A 22,429-nucleotide genomic window follows, 5' to 3' on the forward strand; every position below is an offset into this window, starting at 1 on the left:
GAAACATCTGCAGCCTACCTCCAGCACTAAGACTCCAGCCTGGAATTCAGTCAGGAAGCTGTCACTACTTCCATGTCATCGCCGCCTCCGGTCTGACTGCCAAAAGATCCGTTCTCCATCCTCCTTGCAGTAACAAATATTCCTGGTGCCGGGAGGACTGCAATCACTAAGGTCTGTGAACTGCTCCTTCTTCCCTGCAGCAAGTCTCATAGGTTAAAGGGGTACTCCAGTGGAAAACTACTTTTTTTTTTTTTTTATCAACTGGTGCCAGAAAGTTAAACAGATTTGTAAATCACTTCTATTTAAAATCTTAATCCTTCCAGTACTTTTTAGGGGCTGTATGCTAAAGAGAAATCCAAAAAAAGAAATGCATTTCCTCTATCATGACCACAGTGCTCTCTGCTGACTTCTGCTGTCCATTTGAGGAACTGAGAAAATCCCCATTGCAAACATATGCTGCTCTGGATAGTTCCTAAAATGGACAGCAGAGAGCACTGTGGTCATGACATCAGAGGAAATGCATTTCTTTTTTTGGATTTCTCTTTATTATACAGCCCCTAAAAAGTACTAGAAGGATTAAGATTTTTTTAATAGAAGTGATTTACAAATCTGTTTAACTTTCTGGCACCAGTAGATTAAAAAAAAAAAAAAAAAGTTTTCCACGTGAGTACCCCTTTAACCCTTCAGGTGCTTTCCCCTCTCTTTTCTCCCCATATAACCTGTTAGTTCCTGTGCCTTCGCTCTTACCCCTTGTTACCCTTTCAGGTTCTGTCCCCTCTCTTTTCTGCCCTATTAACTCTTCAGTTGCTGTCTCTTCGTTCTTGCCCTCTGTTAACCCTTCAGTTGCTGTCCTCTCTCTTTTCCCTGTTACTCTTCACAAAGCAGTCCTTACTTCCTCCTGTTCTCTCGTTAACTCTTTCCTGGTCCCCTAATCAAATTTTTTTTCTTTTTTTAATCTGATTAATCAAACCAATAATCGACTGACTAATCAATTTTACAAATAATCATTAGTTGCAGCCCTACATTATAAGTCTCTGTTTTTACTGTCTCAATCTACAAGTGAACATACTAGGAATATCACTTACCGATACCGTTGCAAAAAAGTTCCTTTAAACAGTGCATCCATCATATCTTCTATTTCACAACGTCTTTGTTGTAACTAGGCAAATAGAGAAATATCCAGTAGGTAACCATGCCAAAATACAGCTTTCATACCATTTTGTTAGTTTTCTTTTGGTTTATCTGCTGTTTGTTCGTTCTTATAATTTGCCATTTCCCCTATATCAATTTTAACTAATAGAAAAAAACACTTATGGAAGTAAAAGAAGCTGTTACAGACCCTCCTCAACCCCTTAATAATACAGCCCATTTTGGACTTAAAGGGGTATTCTGGGCAAAAACATTTTTATCCCCTATCCAAAGGATAGGGGATAAGATGTCTGATCGCGGGGGGTCCGCTGCTGAGACCCCCAGCAATCTCCCTGCAGCACCCGCATTCTATGCGGGCACTGCGTCTCCATGAGTGGAGGGGGCGTGGCATGACATCACGTCCCCAGTCCCGGAAACCTGGAGATTTCCGAAACTGGAGATTCAGCACCTGCATAGAATGTGGGTGATGCAGGGAGATCGCGGGGATCTCAGCAGCAGCAGGCCTCCCGTGATCAGACACCTTATCCCCTATCCTTTGGATAGGGGATAAAATATTTTTGCCCGCAATACCCCTTTAAGGACACAGCCAGTTTTAATATTTGCGGTTTTCTTTCGCGCATTTTAAGTGGCATCAATTTTTTTTTTCCCATCAACAGAGCCATTTGAGGGCTTGTTTTTTTGCACAACCAGTTGTTCTTTGAAATGACACCTTTAATTTTACCATAAAACATATGGCGCAACAAAAAAATAAACATCATCTGTGGAGGGAAATTGAAAAGAAAATGAACTTTAGCTAATTTTTTTAATATTTTACGCAGTGCCCTTTACGGTAAAACGTATCTTTATTTTGTGGGTCAATACGATTAAAATGATACACATCTTTACATGTTTGTTACTGTACTACTTTTAAAAAAAGGTCAGTATACTTCAAATTGTCCTATTCTGACCCCCTATAATGTTCTTATTTTTTCATATACGTGCTGCTATAGGAACGCTAATATATGTGTAGGGATCTGTAGTTTTATTGTTACAACTTTTGTGTATTTGTGACTTTCTGATCATATTAAATTCATTTTTTTCTAGGATGTAATGTGACCAAAAATTAGCAGTTTTGGACTTTGGTAGTTTTTTTTATGTTTACAACATTCACTCATCAACAACGATAACACATTAACATGACCTTTTAATAGTTCTGACATTTGCGCACGCGATGATACCAAATATGTTGTTTTTTTTTTGTTCTTTGTTTTTATTTGTAAAATGGGAAAAGGGTGTGATTTAATTATTATTGTTGGAGGGGTGTCTATTTATATGTAAAAAAAATATATATATATATACTTTTTTCTTAGAATTTTTTTAAGTTGCCACAGGGCACTATTTTTAACAATCTTTTGATTACTTTTATTATTCAGTGCTATTCTATATCACTGATCAGTAATATTGGTGATCTACTTGTATAGTCTGCCAGAAGGTAAGACCATACAAAAGGATCATTGGAGCCATCCATGGAGCAGATTATGAGAGCTCCGCCCACCATCTTGACTCAATGGACCCCCGCAGTTTAACTGCAGGTGGTCCAATGAGTCTTAACATATACAGCAGCTGCTTTAGGTGCTCGCTTCATGTTCAGGATGTAAATGTATGTCCTTGTGCATTAAGTACCAGGGCACCATGACATATTCTTAGGTCAAAGACACATGTTAAGAAGATATTCTGGACTGCATTTATTGTAGATAGGATCTTTCAGAGGTATTTAGATATCATGTAGAAAAACATAAAAAATTCTACATAGTTTTTTTTTTCAGCCCCAGTTCTGAAACCACCAAAAATCCATTGGTTTTGGGGGTCATAATCTGATGCTTCCTTGTACATCATGGATGAGCAGTTGCTCAGCAGTGCAATTCCCAAAATGCAATGCTTTCCCTTAGCTCTTCCTCACAGTCCGATCACCTTGCCTTCTTCCTCTTCCACAGCAATCCTGCCACCTTCTCACCCAGAGCTGTTGCAGCATGTGCTATTGATTTCCTGTCTGTTCCTCTACCTGGGGTTGGTTTATCACAAGGCAGCATGCTGTAAAACACACCTCATTCTTTTAAAATGTCCCACTAAAAATGTATATATGGATATGAACAGGGAGATTATGATGTAAGCTGTAAGAGGTGGTCATATCACTCAATGGGCAGGGCTAGAGTCAAGATACAGCCATAACTTCTGAGACAGCAGATGATGATGATTGTCATGGGAGAAAGGGAGAAAGGCTGGAGACAACAGCACATTGAAAATTAAAAAAAAGGGAGTGAATCACGCAAAAGCATGCAGAAGCCAGAACAATTTGTGATAACACTATATTAGCAAGTTATATATGATACTGATACTGGAATATTGAACTTAGGTCCTACAGTAAAAAGATTACACTTATTTTTTTTTATTTTTTTTTTGGGAAATTCAGCTTTCCTTTTTATAAATCCAGCAAACATCCGAGCTAGCTTTCAACATTAACCATTCCCTAGATCACTTGTCTTTTCCAGTTAGTTTTATTTCTCATGAATCAGCTCAGCCCTCCCTATCGCCTCTTGCCTCTTTAAGTCTTCATATTGCATAACCATGGTAACACATTGCTGCATATCTCTCCCCCTTTGATAAACTTACATAGTCCAGAAAATTGTACTATAAGTGGAAGTTTCATAGATAAGAGTAGTGTTCTAGGTTAAAGGGGTTATCAAGGGAGGTCCCAGGCCTTAGAGTTAATTGGGCTAAATAGTCTATTATGTCCTTATCCCAGGGAGGGGTTTTACCTACTGTGTTGGTCTTTAGGTTGTGTCTTGATTTTGATATTTGGGAGTGGAAGTGTCTCCGCGTAATTCTGAGTTTATGACCCTTAATTTAGAACCTCGTCTGGAGAGCATGATCACACGTCTACAGGCATGGGACTCTCTGCCTTTATCCTTAGAGGGTAGGGTTAATATTTTCAAGATGATCTTCCTCCCAAAATTTCTTTATATGTCTTTCATTTGTCACCTATTTTTCCCTCTATGTTTTTTTTTATGTTAAACTGAACAAGGCTCTGAGATCCTTCTATTGGCAGGTTAGACCTCTGAGATTGGGACAGGCACTTCTCCAGGCGCCCAAACAGCAAGGGGGACTTGCAGCTCCTGATATGCATAACTATTTTCTAGCTTCATAGCTGGAGTACGCAGCCTGGTGGATTGACCTGGATCTCTCCAATGCCTTCACGGCCCTGGCGGGGGCAAAAATGGGTTATTATGAGACATTGACTAATGTATTATACAGGTATGCTTCTTCTTCATCCTTGTTGGCTGCTATTAACTCCTTAATGATGAAGGACGTATATTTACGTCCTCCGCCGGCTCCCGCCATATGCCGCGGGGTCACGCGGTGACCCCACGTCATATCGGGTCGGACCCGGCGTGACCCGCGGCCGGGACCCGCGGCTAAGACAGGACATCACCGATCGCGTTGATGCCCTGTATTAACCCTTTAGACGCTGCGATCAAAACTGACCGCAGCGTCTGAAGCGAAAGTGAAAGTATCCCGGCTGCTCAGTTGGGCTGTTCGGAACCGCTGCCGTGAAATTGCGGACTTCCGAACAGCTTACCGGACACAGGGAGGGACCTTACCTGCCTCATCGGTGTCCGATCGGCGAATGACTGCTCCGTGCCTGAGATCGAGGCAGGAGCAGTCAAGCGCCGATAACACTGATCACAGGCATGTTAATACACGCCAGTGATCTGTGTAAAAGTTCAGTGAGTGCAGGGTTATAGCTCCCTATGGGGGCTATAACATTGCAAAAAAAAAGTAAAAAAAAAAAAGTGTTAATAAAGATCATTTAACCCCTTCCCTAAAGTTCACCCCCGCTTTTTTTTTTTGGGACATTCAGCTTTCCTTTTTATAAATACAGCAAACATCCGAGCTAGCTTTCAACATAAACCATTCCCTAGATCACTTGTCTTTTCCAGTTTTATTTCTCATGAACCAGCTAACCCCTTCCCTATTAAAAGTTTGAATCACCCCCCTTTTCCCATTAAAAAAATAAATAAATGTAAATAAAAATAAACATACCGTATTTATCGGGGTATACCACGCACCGGCCTATAACACGCACCCTCATTTTACCAAGGATATTTGGGTAAAAAAAGTTTTTTACCCAAATATCCATGATAAAATGAGGGTGCGTGTGTGCGCGTGTATACCCCGATATACCCCCAGGAAAGGCAGGGGAGAGAGGCCGTCGCTGCCCGCTACTCTCCCCCTGCCTTTCCTGGGGTCTAGAGCGCTGCTGTCGGCCCTTCTCACCCCCTGGTTATCGGCGACGCTGCCCGTTCTGTCCCCCTGACTATCGGTGCCGGCGCCGATAGCCAGGGGGAGAGAAGCGGCGCCGACAGCCAGGGGGAGAGAAGGGGCAGCGGCACCCATTGCCGGCGCCGCTGCCCCGTTGCCTCCCCCCATCCCCGGTGGCATAATTACCTGAGTCCGGTCCGCGCTGCTCCAGGCCTCCGTCGTGCGTCCCCAGCGTCTTTGTTATGCACGGCGCGGCGCTCTGACGTCATGCGCCGTTCAGCGCATAGCAATGACGCCGGGGACGCACGACGGAGGCCTGGAGCAGCGCGGACCCGACTCAGGTAATTATGCCACCGGGGATGGGGGGAGGCAACGGGGCAGCGGCGCCAGCAATGGGTGCCGCTGCCCCTTCTCTCCCCCTGGCAGTCGGCGCCGCTTCTCTCTCCCTGGCTATCGGCGCCGGCACCGATAGTCAGGGGGACAGAACGGGCAGCGGCGCCGATAACCAGGGGGTGAGAAGGGCCGACAGCAGCGCTCTAGACCCCAGGAAAGGCAGGGGGAGAGAAGCGGGCAGCGACGGCCTCTCTCCCCCTGCCTTTCCTGGGGGTGTATCGGCGTATAACACGCACACAGACTTTAGGCTAAAAATTTTAGCCTAAAAAGTGCGTGTTATACGCCGATAAATACGGTATGTGGTATCGCCACGTGCGTAAATGTCCAAACTATAAAAATATATTGTTAATTAAACCGCACGGTCAATGGGGTACACATAAAAAAAATCCAAAGTCCAAAAAAGCATATTTTTGGTCACTTTTTATACCATTAAAAAATGAATAAAAAGTGATAAAAAATAGTCAGATCAAAACAAGAATGGTACCGATAAAAACTTCAGGTCACGGCGCAAAAAATGAGCCCTCATACCACCCTGTACGTGGAAAAATAAAAAAAGTTATAGGGGTCAGAAGAGGACATTTTTAAACGTATCAATTTTCCTGCATATAGTTATGATTTTTTCCAGAAGTACGACAAAATTAACCCCTTAACGACGAAGGACGTATATTTACATCCTCCACTGGCTCCCGCGATATGCCGAACGGCCGGGACCCGCGGCTGATACAGGACATCACCGATAGCGGTGATGCCCTGTATTAAACCTTCAAACGCGGCGATCACCACGTCTGAAGTGAAAGTGAAAGTATCCCGGCTGCTCAGTCGGGCTGTTCGGGACAGCCGCGGTGAAATCGCGCCTCGTTGTCCGATCGACGAATGACTGCTCCGTGCCCGAGATCCAGGCAGGAGCAGTCAAGCGCCGATAACACTGATCACAGGCGTATTAATACACGCCAGTGATCAGCATGAGAGATCAGTGTGTGCAGAGTTATAAGTCCCTATGGGAGCTATAAATCTGCAAAATAAAAGTAAAAAAAAAGTGTTAATAAAGGTCATTTAACCCCTTCCCTAATAAAGTTTCAATCACCCCCCTTTTCCCATAAAAAAAATAAAAGTGTAAATAAAAATATAAATAAAAAATATTGGTATCGCCGCGTGCATAAATGTCCGAACTATAAAAATTAGGGATGCACCGATATATCGGCGGCCGATACATATCGTCCGAAAATAGCTGTTTCGGGGAAATGCCGAAACAACTAAAAATGTGCCGATAATGACCCACCTCCCCTGCCCGCCCACAGCACAAGTTACAAACACTGCCAGTGGCAGAGGCACTCGTGGGCGGTGCAGGGGGGGGCGGCCGCAACATCTGGGGGGGGCGCGCTCTCCGGGATAGGAATACTTCTTTTTATGTGCCCGGGCCGGCTCCCGTGTGAGGCTGCAGGCGGGGGCCGACCAGAGCATATAAAACCTAATACTGTATACTAAAAACCAGGGGGCCTCCAGCTGTTGTGAAACTACAACTCCCAGCATGCCCGGACCGGCAAAGTCTGTCCGGGCATGCTGGGAGTTGTAGTTTCACAACAGCTGGAGGCCCCCTGGTTTTTAGTATACAGTATATTAGTTTTTATATGCTCTGGTCGGCCCCCGCCTGCAGCCACACACGGGAGCCGGCACGGGCACATAAAAAGAAGTATTCCTATCCCGGACATCCCTGTGTCCCGAAAAATCTTTTCCGGACATAAGAATGTCCGCCGGTCACTCACCATTCCACGGCGTCCTCCTGCGATCCTCCTTCGGTCCCTCGCTTCTCCGCCTCTATGGTCGTACGCACGGGACGTCACTGACGTCCCGTGCCTTGCAACCATAGAGACGCAGGAGGACCACAGGATCGTCGCAGGAGAGCACGCGCTGGCCGGGGCCTGGTAAGTGACCGCGTCATCTTCTCCAGTGTTCCGGTCACCGCTCCTCCGGTCCCGGCACCTACTGCTATGGTCCATAGGCCATAGCAGTAGATGTGACCCCGGGCCGGAGGAGCGGTGACCGGAACACTGTGGGGGCAGCAGTACAGACATACAGCCTCCAGCCATACACTGCATATGGTTGGAAGCTGTATGTCTGTGGGTTGTGGGGGAACTGCTGACCTAATGTGGGGGGGGGGGGAGCTGCCTTCAAATGTGGGGGGAGCTGCCTAATATTGTGGGGGGAGCTGCCTAATATTGTTGGGGGGCAGCTGCCTACAAATGTGGGGGGAGCTGCCTAATATTGTTGGGGGGAGCTGCCTAATATTGTTGGGGGGGAGCTGCCTAATATTGTGGGGGGGGAGCTGCCTACAAATGTGGGGGGAGCTGCCTAATATTGTTATGGGGGAGCTGCCTAATATTGTGGGGGAACCTGCCTACTATTGTGGGGGAACTTCTGACCTAATGTGGGGGGGAGCTGCCTACAAATGTGGGGGGGAGCTGCCTAATATTGTTGGGGGGAGCTGCCTAATATTGTGGGGGGAGCTGCCTAATATTGTTGGGGGGAGCTGCCTAATATTGTGGGGGAACTGCCTACTATTGTGGGGGAAATGCTGACCTATTGTGGGGGAGCTGCCTACTATTGTGGGGGAGCTGCCTACTATTGTGGGGAAGCTGCCTATTAATGTGGGGGAACTCCCGACCTAATGTGGGGGAGCTGGCAATCTAATGTGGGTGAATCTAATCTAATGAGCGGAGCACTGCATTTTACCACTGCATTTTTCGGTTTCGGTATCGGTTTCGGCCGGACATTTTTTTTTATTTTGGTTTCGTTTCGGTTCTGAAATTTCCATTTCGGTGCACCTCTAATAAAAATATATCGTTAATTAAACCGCACGGTCAATGGCGTACATGTAAAAAAAAAATCCAAAGCCCAAAAAAGCGTATTTTTGGTCACTTTTTTATACCATTAAAAAATGACTATAAAGTGATCAAAAAGTCTGATCAAAACAAAAATGGTACCGATAAAAACTTCAGATCACGGCGCAAAAAAATGAGCCCTGTACGTGGAAAAATAAAAATAAGTTATAGGGGTCAGAAGAGGACATTTTTAAACGTATAAATTTTCCTGCATGTAGTTATGATTTTTTCCAGAAGTACAACAAAATGAAACCTATATAAGTAGGGTACCATTTTAAGCGTATGGACCTACAAAATAATGATAAGGTTTCATTTTTACCGAAATATGCACTGCGTAGAAACGGAAGCCCCCAAAAGTTACAAAATGGCGTTTTTTCTTCGATTTTGTCGCACAATTATTTTTTTTCCCGTATCGCCGTGAATTTTTGGGTAAAATGAGTAATGTCACTGCAAAGTAGAATTGGTGACGCAAAAAATAAGCCATAATATGGACTTTTAGGTGGGAAATTGAAAGGGTTATGTTTTTTAAAAGGTAAGGAGGAAAAAACGAAAGTGCAAAAACTGAAAAACCCTGCGTCCTTAAGGGGTTATGACAGTGGCTGCGGTCTGGTTGGTGGTTTCCGGGCACTTTCCTGAACCAGTAATTTCTCCCTGAGGGAGTTGGAGGTGACCGGGCTTTGGAGTCCCCATTGAGTTAAATTTGCTATGCACTTGTTTGGAGATGACTGTGTCTTTCCTTCATTTGCTGACATGAGAAGCCATTTGAATGTCCCTCAGGATGCCCATTACAGGTATCTTCAGTTGAGACATGCGGTCTCTGCCCAGTTTGGCTCCCTGGAAGTTACCCCTGTATTTAATGACTTGGAGTTGCTCCTGGGAACCGCCAACCTGTCTAGGCCTCTTACTCAGGTGTCTGCTTTGTTGAAGTTGGTGGGTCCAGATTAATTTGCTATTGTGTATTTCAAATGGGTAGAAGATATTCCTAGTCTCTTGGAGGAGAAGTGGAAGGAAGTGATTAATACGTATTATCGTGACATGCTCATTCAATCCAGGCTTATTCTCCGCCTATATTATACTCCCACTAGACTGCATCGTATTGGGGTCTCGGGGAATGATGTATGTTTCAGGTGTGGGAGAGAGAGAGGCACTCTTTTGCATGCGGTATGGAATTGCTCCTGTGTCGTGCCTTTCTATAGAGATGTGATACAATTCGTGTCTGATCATCTGGAATTTCCCTTTGTTCTATCACCTGAGGTATGTTTGTTGGGAGTCATCAATGGTTTGGTGCCGGGCTCTTATAGGCAAATTTTAATTCGTTTTCTCCTATTTTGTGCACGTAAAGTCATAGCAATGGCCTGAAAGGATGTGTCCTCTCCTCCAATTTCCAGATGGATTGCCTTGGTAAATAAATATGTTTCTCTCTACCATGCTCTTTAGGTGAGTCGTAAGTGCCCCAAGAAATTTGATAAAGTGTGGGTGCTGTGGATGTTGTTGGATGTCTCTACGGATCCTACGGTTCGTGGGGCCTCCCAGTCTTAAAGTAGTTGCAGGAATGAGGGGTGAGCTCCTAGGATGTGTTCTGGTATGTGCGTGTATGTTTGCCTTTGTGTTGCAGTCTTACTGGTGTTGGTTGTTCTCTCCAGGGATACTCCGTGCCCTCCTAATCTTAATGATATATACGGTCTTTGGAAGGTAGATTGCTCCTAATGAATATTCCTGCACCCTGTCTCGTTGACCACAACATTTTGGTGTTGGCAGGGAGGTGGGGTGATCCTCTGGGGGATGTTTGAATTGGTATGTTGTTAATTGTTATTTGAAAACCAATAAATAAATATTTAAAAAAAGGGGGTTATCAAAAATACTTTTATTGTTTGTACAACAATGATTGTTGGTGTTGGATGAGAACAGTGGGTAGTCACAAATTAACTCAATAATATTATGTACTGCACATCCTGCTCCATTGGGGAATGGCTCTGCACCATTGGGGAAAAGAGAGACAATTATTAGATTTGATTCACTTTGTTAGGTAACGGACAGGGACTCATCCGGGCAAGCTTTTTTGGGTCCACCATTGATTGCATTTTACAGAAGATGCATATTCTTGAGAAGAGACAGGAATGGTGTCTAACCCATCAGAGGGCTTCTCTGATGGACTCTGGAGAAAGGAACTAGTAAAACGTCAGACAACATTAAAGGGGTATTCCAGTGGAAAACTTTTTTTTTTTTAAATTAACTGATGCCAGAACAGATTTGTAAATTACTTCTATTAAAAAATCTTAATCCTTCCAGTACTTATTAGCTGCTGAATACTACAGAGGAAATTATTTTTGGAACACAGAGCTCTCTGCTGACATGACGGGCACTGTGCTCTCTGCTGACATCTCTGTCCATTTAAAGAACTGTCCAGAGTAGGAGAAAATCCCCATAGAAAACATATGCTGCTCTGGACAGTTCCTAAAATGGACAGAGATGTCAGCAGAGAGCACTGTGCTCCTGATTTCAGCATAGAGCACTGTCCCAAAAAGAAAAGAATTTCCTCTGTAGTATTCAGCAGCTAATAAGTACCGGAAGGATTAAGATTTTTTAACAGAAGTAATTTATAAATCTGTTTAACTTTCTGGCACCAGTTGATTTAAAAAAAAAAGTTTTCCACCGGAGTACCCCTTTAAACAATGGGACATTTTATTACAAAACAATTGAGGAAAAAAACATACAATGGAACAAGCAAAAAAAATAAAAAATGATGGCCCATATCAAAGAATGTCTATGGTAGAGCTATTTTCCCATGTTTATTTGGGTGGTGGGTTTGGCTAGCGTGCATCTTATTTATCAAGAAGGTGCAGAAGGATGATGAATTTTGTGCAGCTCTGCTGTGGTGGGAAAAGCTCTACCACATACACTTTTTCTAGACGCTTGTGAGGGAGGGAAGTAGACACTTTCCTGGGTCCTGAATTTGGCAGGTCAGGTGTTTTTACTTATTTTCACAGAGCCGCCGTGACATTTTTACTTGCATTTTAGACGGTAGAATCAAATCTGATTGTGGTGTCTAAGGGGTTAAAGCCGGGCATCACAGTGATCGGTGATGTCTGGCATTATAGCCGCCAGGACCACTTAGCTATGACCTGCGCTCAGCTCCTGAGCACGTGTCATAGAAGGGGAGTGGGACACTGTTGTCCACAAGAGGTTAAAGGTTGAATTGCGGAAGGTAGAAGTGATTTTCACGCCTACTGGTAGGTGGTGTAGCTTTGCGCATAAAAAAGTACCTTTGTGCACAAAATAGCAACTTTCGACTGCATGGTCAAAAAGAAAAAGTTCTACGGGAAGGCAAAAAGAGTGAAACCGTCTATTTCAAAAGATGCAGTAAAAGTCGCTAAATATGCTGCTTGCGTCTGAACTGCGACAAAACATAGACAAATAAAATGCTCTAAAAGCAATGATAAATCTACCCCTATGTGTCCATAGTCTTTAAAGAAACTGTCTGCAGGAAATACATTTAAAGCGTACCTCCAATGATGGTCCCCGCATCACATTTAAGACAACTGCATAGCCAGAGACTTTAGACTAACGTGATCAAGAGACAGATTTGCCAGAAGCAGTATACACTCACATAGGACTTCAGGCAAATCTTGATCGCATTAGTCTCAGGAAAAGTCTCAGATATATTGGGGGTATTTATCATTGTCTTTAGAGATGTTTTTGTGTGTAGATTTGTCTCACATTTGGCGCAGCCCTGCACCTCAGACAATTTTTTGTGATTTTTTGGTTTACACTTTTTTTTTTTTTTTTAAAGTGTGTACAGACCAGATGTTAAGGTTAATTTTATGCAGTGGTAATGCATTTAACAATGCAACTTTTTTTTTTTTTAAACGTCGCAAAAACCACAAAAAAGTCTCAAAACTACACCAGCCTAGACTTAGCTTAGCCTTTTGGTATATGTGAAGAGTGAAATTTCCGAAAATGTGTACTGCACAAAATATATCAAATGCTCTGCGAATATTTAATGAATTTGGTGCTCCTACACATTACCAGCACACAAAAAAAGGTGTAGAAAAATGCTTCAATTACACCTACAATGATAAATGCCCCCTTATGTGGTTAAGATATTGTGCATTATGTGGTTGAGATATCATACCTTTTTTCTCTTTTTGTCGACCTGCTCAAGCCTTGGGTTTATCCTTTTAAGATCACCTCGTTTTTTCTCTACCTCATACAATCTGTCTGAGTTGTCTATATTGATATCCAGGTTTAGGATAACTCTTATAAGTGCAGTCAACAATTTAACAGCTGTAGAAAATAAGCAAACTAATAATAAAAAACAAATAAAATACAATCTCTAGAATTTTCTTAATATGAAGTTGTTGTTTTTTTTAAATATTCCAGATTCTCTAGCTAAAGCAATGGCTAGTTTCCCATGTAAATGATACTACACAAAGGTCATAACAGCAGCCTTAGACAGCACAATGCAGTGAAGTTCCACAAAATGTCAAACGACCAAAGGAAATTACAAAAGACAATTATACAATATGGGCTACACCATTTTTCTACTACTAGACAGTAGTTATTTGACAATAATTTGGCATGCTTGCTGAAGCTGTGGTTCTTTCCCATTTTTCTGTTCAGAGAAATGTTTGAAAACAAATTTTAAAGGGGTACTCAGAGAAAGTCAACTTATCCCCTATTTCTGTATGTGCCCCAGCAACTCACCTGTCCTCGGAGCACTCTGGGCACCACCCATAAAGACATGTGGATAAAAGATAAGTTGACTCCTGAAGAATATCCTTTTAAGATTTTTTATTTTTGCATTGATTAACGTACTGGTGAGCACTGGATATATAATACACACACAACTATGAACACTAATGCACCAACAACTATGTAACTCTATTAGGGTTACAAAAAGCTTTACATTACAAACCTACCAGACAATGTACTGGTGTGTCGAAAAGCTCTAACACAGGAGTCTGAGAGCCCCAGAAGCAAGGAAATAATGGTATTTAGCAGATACCCATCATATATGACATTGTACTGACAGTGCTGAACCAGCACAGCTGAAAATTCACAGAAGTTTGACCTAAATTTTTTCCAATAAATTCCTGGCCTGACCAGAGGATAATCTTCCGAGTCCTGTAAGAGATGGAGTAATTTTAATCAGATATAAAAGGAACTGTTATGTTTCTGTATCTTACCTTAGCTGTACACTCACTAACAAAAATAAAAGTAATGCACCCAGATAGAAATGTCATATTGCTGCAACACTTGCCATGCAATGACATCTCAGGCAGAGATGTAAATAATTACAGGTGAGATCTGATTAGACACTAGGTTTTGCAACAAGAGGACATAAGTGTGCTTCCCTATTAAAAGCTACACTTGGGAAGTGTATCTCTTTGTGAAATATAATTAATTTCCATGAACTCTCCGCCTTCTTGATTGTTCAGATAGGCTGTTTAAAAGTTTTGGAAGCAGTGGTTAAGTGAGGGCATACACACATACAAAAATGGCGAAAAGGCTCTGCACAGTAGAGACAGAATTATTTGATCTGCCCACAAGCACAAGTAGATATACAGGAAAGAATATCCAGCGCGGTATATGAAGTATTTCAGGAACTCTTTATTCTCGGATCAATGGAAATACACAGGGTATAACACCATACGTAATACTATTCTCCAGGAAAGCTCCTGTAACCCTAATCATGTAATTCAGTATATCCCTTAGGCTAAGTCTCCACTTGTTTTTTTGTCCTGCGTTTTTAGGGATTAAAGAAAAACTCCTGAAAAATCGCCAGTGCAATCTACCTCATCATGCGTTTTTTCTGGCGTTTTTTTCATTTATGTGGAAATTGCACCTTGGCGTTTTTTTTGGTACCCAAAATTTGTTGAGTACCAAAAGAAAAAAAAGGATGCAGCAGTGATGGAAATTTTTTTATTAAACGCAATGTATATATTTTATAACCCAATCTTTATTATTTTTTAATAAAGTGTGTGTGTTTCACTTTTTTTTCTCAATTCTTAACATTTTCTATGTAGTACTACTACTCCCAGCATGGAACAGACTGTTCCATGATGGGAGTGGTAGTACCTGTACTATAGACATATCGCCCCCGGTGTCAGTCCTGACACCCGATGCGATCATCCATAATATAGCAGAGAAGCGAGCGGGTCTATACAGCGCTCGCCTCTCCGCACTATACTCCGGCCAGTGATGTCAATAGAAATGCATATCACTCATTCATATTTTCCGCCCAGAGCTGTGATTGGCCGGATGGTTGCAGCCAATCACAGCTCTGAGGAAAAGATGAATGAATGAGTGGCCGGCCGGAGTATAGTGCAGAGCAGGGATGCGAGCGATGTATACAGCCGCTCTATCTCTACTATAGACAGGACGATCACAGCGGGTGTCAGTAGTGATACCCGCTGCGATCTGTTCTTATCTGCAAGTACTACTACTCCCAACATGGAGCACACTCTGCTCCATGCTGGGAGATGTACCGGCATTAATAGACAGATCGCAGCGAGTGTAACTTCTGACACCCGATGCGATCTGTCTATTAATGCAGGTACTACAGCTCCCAGCATGCATGAGGCAGAGTGTGCTCCTTGTTGGCAGTAGTAGTAGCTGCAGTTATGGAAAGATCACGGCGGATGTCACTCTTCCTGACACCCGCTGTGATCCTCCTGTATAATGTATGGACGCGGACGGCGCTCTTCTATGGTCCTCTGCACGGCCGTATATATACACATGTTCCTATTTCTCACAGAGAGCTGTGATTGGCTGGAACCATCTGGCCAATCACAGCTCTGCGGGAAATATGAATAAGTGTAAATATACGTCAGGGCAGGGGACCATAGAAGAGCGGCCGGCCGCATCTATATATTATACAGGAGAATCGCAATGGGCGATCTGTCTATTAGTACAGGTACTACTACTCCCATCATGGAACAGTGTGTTCCATGCTGGGAGTAGTAGTACTAATTAAAAAATGTAAAAAATAAAGCCTAAAAAGTGAAAAACACACACACAATACATTTTTATAATTGTCGGCTACATTTTTATTTCCCCGCACACATAAATTGATCCCTGTTTAAAAAGTTATAAAATGTTTTTTATAAAAAAAAAATATAAATTTTGTTAGATAAAATGTTTTCCTTCAGTACTGTATCTTTTTATTTATTTATTTTTTTAATGGTACCCTACGAAATTTTATTCGAAACAGGTATCTCCATCATTTTTTTGGATTGCTAAAGTCCAAAAAAGATTAAAAACCGCCTGCAAAAACAACAAAGTTAAACCCCACATATAATTTTTCTTGGCGTTTTCTCACTCCCATAGACTTCTATTGGAGTAAAACACAACGATTTTGCGGAAAAATGGCGGTTTGAGCAACATACAGCGTTTTTTTCAAAATGCCAAGGAGCTGGAAAAAACGCAGAAAAAGTGAATAAACGCCAAAAGGATTAAAAAACCTCCAAAGTTAAAAAACGCCAAGTGGAATTCAAAATTTGCTATTTCTCATTGATTTACAGCTAACATCTGGCCGCAGCGTTTTTTTGGCCCAAAAAACGCCATGCGGCAGAATTGGCGTTTTTCTTGGCGTTTTGCCGAAAAAACCCAACAAATGGAGACTTAGCCTTATGGGGAATCGGGTGGTGGCGGCGGCGGTCTAGGCCCCGCAAAAGCCACAGCAGATCATTGATTTAAAGCGCCCGCTTTAAATCAATGATCTGCAGCGGTGTCGTAGGGGGTTAAATAGCCGATAACTTATACCGGAATATCGGTATAAGTTATCGGCTATCGGCCCTAACCTGCACCAATTATCGGTATCGGCCCTAAAAAACCGATATCGGTCGATCCCTAGTTTATATAAGTCATTCAGTTGACCCGGCGATGGGAGGCAGAAATCCTGCTGTTACCAGCCTGGGACAACTTCTGCAACCGCCCCAGGACCATCTGTGGATGGTCCTGGTCAGCAATCCCTGTGATTGGTCCAATCATAGTGTCTCAGCCCATGGCCATGGCCATGGCACGTACCTGTGACCAGCGAGGCAGTGGGGACCGGGGATCAGCGGCAGGCACAAGTGGCGGCGGCAGTGGCGGCATCCTCATCAGAGGCAGCAGTGAAGATTACTGTAAAGTGATCTTCACTGCTGCTTCTAGGAGTTTCAAAACTACAACTCCCAGCATGCCCAGACAGCCTTTGGCTGTCCGGGCATGCTGGGAGTTGTAGTTTTGCAACATCTGGAGGGCCACAGTTTGGAGACCACTGTGCAGTGGTCTCCAATCTGTGCACTTCCAGATGGTGCAAAATCTCAGCATGCCCAGACAGTCCAGGCATGCTGGGAGTTGTAGTTCTGTAACATCTGGCCCTTCAGATGTTGCCGAACTACAAATCCCAGCATGCATGGGCTGCATGGGCATGCTTGGAGTTGAAGTTTTGCAACATCTAGAGGGCTACAGTTTGAACACCACTACACAGTGGTCTCCAAACTGTTCTCCTCCAGTTGTTGCAAAACTACAACTCGCAGCATGCCCTTCGGCATGCCCATTGTCTGTTTCCTAACTCAGTGTTTCCCAACTCGTGTGCCTCCAGCTGTTGCAAAACGATAACTAACATACCATGCATGTTGAGAGTTGTAGTTTTGCAACAGCAGGAGGCAAGTAACAAACTCTCAGTGTTTTGCAACCAGTGTGCCTCCAGCTGTTGCATAACTACAACCCCAAGCATGCACGGACAGCCAAAGGTTTGCCATGCCCCCCCACCATGTGAATGTACCCTGTACAGCAAATTCTCCGCTGCAGCTCAAACTCCCAGCAGGAAACTCACTGTGAACCCCCACCATAAAAACATAAAAAGTATAACACTAAATATACACATACCCCTACACAGTGTCCCCCCCGCCCCCAATAAAAATGAAAAACATCAGGTATGGCACTGTTTCCAAAATGGAGCCTCCAGCTGTTGCACAACAACAACTCCCAGTATTGCCGGACAGCCATTCACTGTCCAGGCATGCTGGGAGTTTTGCAACAGCTGGAGGCACCCTGTTTGGGAATCACTGGCATAGAATACCCCTATGCAAATCCCTAATTTAACCCTCAAATACGCATTGCGCTCTATCACTTTGGAGCCCTGTCGTATTTCAAGGCAGTTTAGGGCCACATATGGGGTATTTCTGTACTCGGGAGAAATTGCCTAACAAATTTTGGTGGGCTTTTTCTCATTTTACCCCTCATGAAAAGGTAAAGATAGGGCCTACTCCAGCATGTTATTGTAAAAAAAATATTTTTTTTACACTAACTTGCTGGTGTTGGCCCATACTTTTTATTTTCACAAAAGGTAAAAGGGAAAAAAAAGACCCCCCAAATTTGTAACGCAATTTCTCCTGAGTACGGAAATACCCCATATGTGGACATAAAATGCTCTGCAGGCGTACAACAAGGCTCAGGAGTTAGAGTGCCATGTAAATTTGAGGTGATTTGCACAGGGGTGGCTGATTGTTAAAGCGGTTCTGACATAAATATGGGCATTGTAATGCGCCAGCAGTGCACTTGACGTCCACATATGGGGCATTTCCATACTCAGAAGAAATGGGGTTACAAATTTTAGGGAGCATTTTCTCCTATTACCTCTTGTAAAAATGGTAAATTTGGGGAAAAAAGGAGATTTTTTTTAACACTTACCATAAAATCTCTTTCTCGAATGATCCATTGGGGGACACAAACCGTGGGTGTATCTTGCTGTCTCTAGGTGGTGTGACACTATGGTAATAAAAAAAGGCAGCTCCTCCCAGCAGGATATACCCGCCTTCAGGCTCTGAGCTAGTCAGTTTAAGTCCCAGAGCAACCCCAAACTGTCCGAGAACCAGAAGAAAAAACATAACTGAACACACCCTCGGACAGAGAACCAAAGGAAAAACCCAAAAAGGGCGGGAGCTGTGTCCCCCAATAGATCCTTTGAGAAAGAGATTTTACGGTAAGTGTTAAAAAATCTCCTTTTCTCTATCGGCTCCATTGGGGGACACAGACCGTGGGGCGTACCAAAGCCGTCCCTTGGGTGGGCAGATAAGTAATCAGGCAGACGGCCGGTCCACTGCCGCCAGCAACACTTTACGCCCCAGACTAGCATCAGCCGATGCGAAAGTATGAACCCGGTAAAACCTTGAGAAAGTGTGCAAAGACGACCAGGTAGCCGCCTTGCAAATCTGCGAGGCCGAGGCTCTATTCTGGAGAGCCCAGGATGCCCCAACAGAACGTGTGGAATGAGCCACAACCCGGAAAGGAGGATTCTTCCCCTTACAGCGATAGGCTTCCGAAATGGCGGACCAAATCCACCTAGAAATGGTGGCCTTGGAAGCAGGTTGTCCCTTGCGACGACCTTCCGTAAGGACAAAAAAGGAATCACACTGACGAAACGAAGAAGTGATGGAGAGATAAGACCGAACAGGCTGAACTTCGTCCAGCTTGTGTAGTAAGTGCTCCTTAGGATGAGAAGGAGCCAGGCAAAAGGACGGGAGGACAATGTCCTCATTGAGATGAAAGGCCGAGACCACCTTAGGAAAAAAGGAAGGGTCTGGCCGGAGAACGACCTTATCCTGGTGTATCACTAGAAACGGAGAACGGCAGGAAAGAGCTGCCAATTCAGACACCCTCCGGATGGAGGTGATAGCCACAAGAAATGCCACTTTCCAAGAAAGGAGGCGGAGAGACACCTCTCTAAGGGGCTCAAAGGGTGCACCCTGGAGGGCACTCAGAACCAAATTCAAGTCCCAAGGAGGAGAGGGGGACCGATAAGGAGGAACAGCATGCGCCACTCCTTGCAGGAAGGTCCGGACATGAGGATTAGAAGCCAGGGGCTGCTGGAAGAGAACAGTAATGGCCGAAACCTGACCTTTAAGGGAACTGAGAGACCACCCCAGGTCCAACCCCGATTGCAAAAAGGAGAGAAGACGGGGAACAGAGAAGGTCACCGGGGAGAAGTCCTGAGCTTCACACCAACGAAAATAAGACCGCCAAGTACGGTGGTAAATTCTTGCGGAGGAGGGCTTACGAGCCATGAGCATGGTGCGAATGACTTGGGAAGAGAACCCCCGGGCCCTCAAAACTGCAGTTTCAACCGCCACGCCGTCAAATGCAGCGACTGTAAATTGGGGTGGCAAAGAGAACCCTGAGAGAGAAGATCCGGGCGGAGCAGAAGGCGCAGAGGAGCGTCGTCCAGGAGCCTGACTACGTCGGCATACCACAACCTTCGGGGGCCAATCTGGAGCTACCAGAATGGCGGAGACGTCCTCTGCCCTGAGTTTCCTCAGCACCCTGGGAAGGAGTGGAATAGGAGGAAACAGATAAGGTAGGGCGAACCCCGCCCAAGGAATCACTAGGGCGTTCATGGCCAAAGCCTGAGGGTCCCGGGACTTGGAAACAAACGGAAGGATTTTCCTATTGTGCCGGGACGCGAAGAGGCCCAAGTCCGGAATGCCCCAGAGGTCGCAGAGCTGCGTGAAGACCTCCAGATGAAGAGACCACTCGCCGGGGTCGGGGGAGGACCGACTGGGAAAGTCCGCTTCCCAATTGAGCACTCCCGAAATGTGGATCGCCGAAATGGCCGGAACCTTGCTCTCCGCCCAGGAGAGAATTTTGGTTACCTCGGCCCTGGCTGCCGAGCTGCGAGTGCCGCCCTGTCGATTTATGTATGCCACGGCCGTGGTGTTGTCCGACTGAACGCGGACAGGACGGAACTGAAGACGTGGGCTCCCAATGAAGAAGAATCGCCTGTAATTCCAATATGTTTATCGGAAGAAGGGTCTCCTGGGGAGACCAGAGTCCCTGAACCGTCCAATCCCTGAACACGCCGCCCCAGCCCGACAGGCTGGCATCCGTCGTAACAACCTGCCAGTGAAGGGGAAGAAACGACCGCCCTTGGAGAAGAAGGGAGCAGGGACTGACGGGCCCTGAGGGGGGAGAACAATATGACGATCGAGGGACAGAGGAGATCTGTTCCATCGAGAGAGAATCACCAGTTGGAGGTGGCGGTAATGAAACTTGGCAAATAGTACGGCCTCCATAGTTGCCAGCATCCAAACCAGGACTTCAATACAAATGCGGATGGAGACTGATACCTGAGTCCGCAGGGAGCGGACCCCCTCCCGGAGCGCCAGACGTTTGTCCGGTGGAAGACAAATTCGGGCAGAGGCCGCGTCGAATCGAAGCTCCAGAAAGGTTAGAGACTGGGTAGGCCGGAGGTCTGACTTGTCCCGGTTGACCAGCCACCCGAAGCGAGTCAGAGTGTGGAGAGTGACGTCCAGATTCTCCAGAGTCTGATCTCTGGTTGGAGCCTTGATGAGAAGGTCATCCAGATAGGGCATCACCAAGATCCCCTTCGACCTTAACAGGCCCATCACTGGTGTAAAGACCCGAGGAGCCGTGGCTAGACCGAAGGGGAGGGCAACAAATTGAAAGTGCCCCTCCGGAACCGCAAAACGGTGGTACCGACGATGGCCAGGAAATATTGGCACATGGAGGTAGGCATCTTTGATGTCCACCGATGAAAGGAACTCCCCCTGTTCCAGGGACGCCACCACCGACCGGAGAGATTCCATCCGGAAGTGGCGAATGAGAAGATGACGGTTGAGACGCTTGAGGTCTAGGATTGGCCGTACAGAACCATCCTTCTTGGGGACCACAAAGAAATTTGAATAGAAACCCTGAAAACTTTCCCCTGGAGGGACGGGGACGATCACCCCCTGGAGAAGCAGAGACTGGAGAGCTGCACGGATTGCTTCGCCAGGGGAGGAGACCGGGGGGCCCGGGATCAAAAAAAGTGATCCCTCGGAAGGGAGGCGAATTCGATTCGGTAACCGCACACGTCCCTTACCCAAGAGTCCTGAATGTGTGAGGTCCAGATGTCTCGGAAAAACAAGAGTCGACCTCCCACCCGCAAAGAAACCGCGGGTGGAGGCCTCACTTCATGCAGAAGTGGGTTTGTGGTACCCCATTTGGGCGCAAATCGGCCAGAGCGGTTGGAGTCCGACTTCAAAGATGGGCGTGGCCGGAACGAGGGAGCCTTCTTGTCCCACGAGGGCGCCTGTCCGGACCCCTTATTGGGGCCAGAGGTCCGAAAGGACCGAAAGGAAAAGGACTTCCTTTTGGAAGTAGGGCGGGCCTTATTTTGAGGTAACAAGGAACTCTTACCTCCCGTTGCCTCGGAGATAATCTCATCAAGGCGTTTGCCAAAAAGACGGCCGCCCGTAAAGGGAAGCTCAGTGAGAGACCTTTTGGAAGCGGCGTCCGCATTCCAAGCTTTTAGCCACATAGATCGGCGGAGGGCTGCTAGGTGACCCACAGCAAAGGCAGAACAACGGGCTGACTGCATGGAAGCTGTGCATAGAAAGTCCCCAGCATTGGCGCATCGGAGAGCCAAAGCAGATAGGTCCTCTGGGGAGGATCCTGCTAAGATATCCTGATGGAGCTGTTGGCACCACTCCGACAGGGCCTTGGAGACCCATGTAGAGGCGAAGATGGGAAGAATAGAAGAGCCAGCTGCTTCAGAAGCAAACTTCGCTAAAGATTCCACCTTCTTGTCCGCGGGATCCTTGAAGGCTGTGGCATCTGCCAGAGGCAGTGTAGTCACCTTAGAGATCCGGGAGATTGGTGGATCCACTGAGGGAGAGGAAGCCACCTTAGCGACAAAGTCCTTGTCAAATGGATAACGCTCTTGA

General features: G+C 45.3%; 1 protein-coding gene across 5 annotated transcripts in view; it reads right to left on the minus strand.

Moving 5' to 3' along the window:
- Positions 1 to 22,429, minus strand: part of LOC130355561 (cohesin subunit SA-2-like) — a 192,291-nt gene that overhangs the window by 70,532 nt on the left and 99,330 nt on the right. For all 5 annotated transcript variants that reach the window (XR_008888580.1, XM_056555846.1, XM_056555844.1 and 2 more), the window contains 3 exons: positions 13,640 to 13,844; positions 12,853 to 13,004; positions 1,086 to 1,159 (listed from right to left, as the gene is read on the minus strand). Coding sequence is in view for 4 of the 5 variants with exons in the window: in XM_056555846.1 (XP_056411821.1) it covers positions 1,086 to 1,159; positions 12,853 to 13,004; positions 13,640 to 13,844 (431 nt within the window). In the remaining variant the exon portion in view is untranslated. The remainder of the gene's footprint in view (positions 1 to 1,085; positions 1,160 to 12,852; positions 13,005 to 13,639; positions 13,845 to 22,429) is intronic.

This window comes from Hyla sarda, chromosome 2, assembly GCF_029499605.1.
Source record: "Hyla sarda isolate aHylSar1 chromosome 2, aHylSar1.hap1, whole genome shotgun sequence".
NCBI classification, from domain to species: Eukaryota; Metazoa; Chordata; class Amphibia; order Anura; family Hylidae; genus Hyla; species Hyla sarda.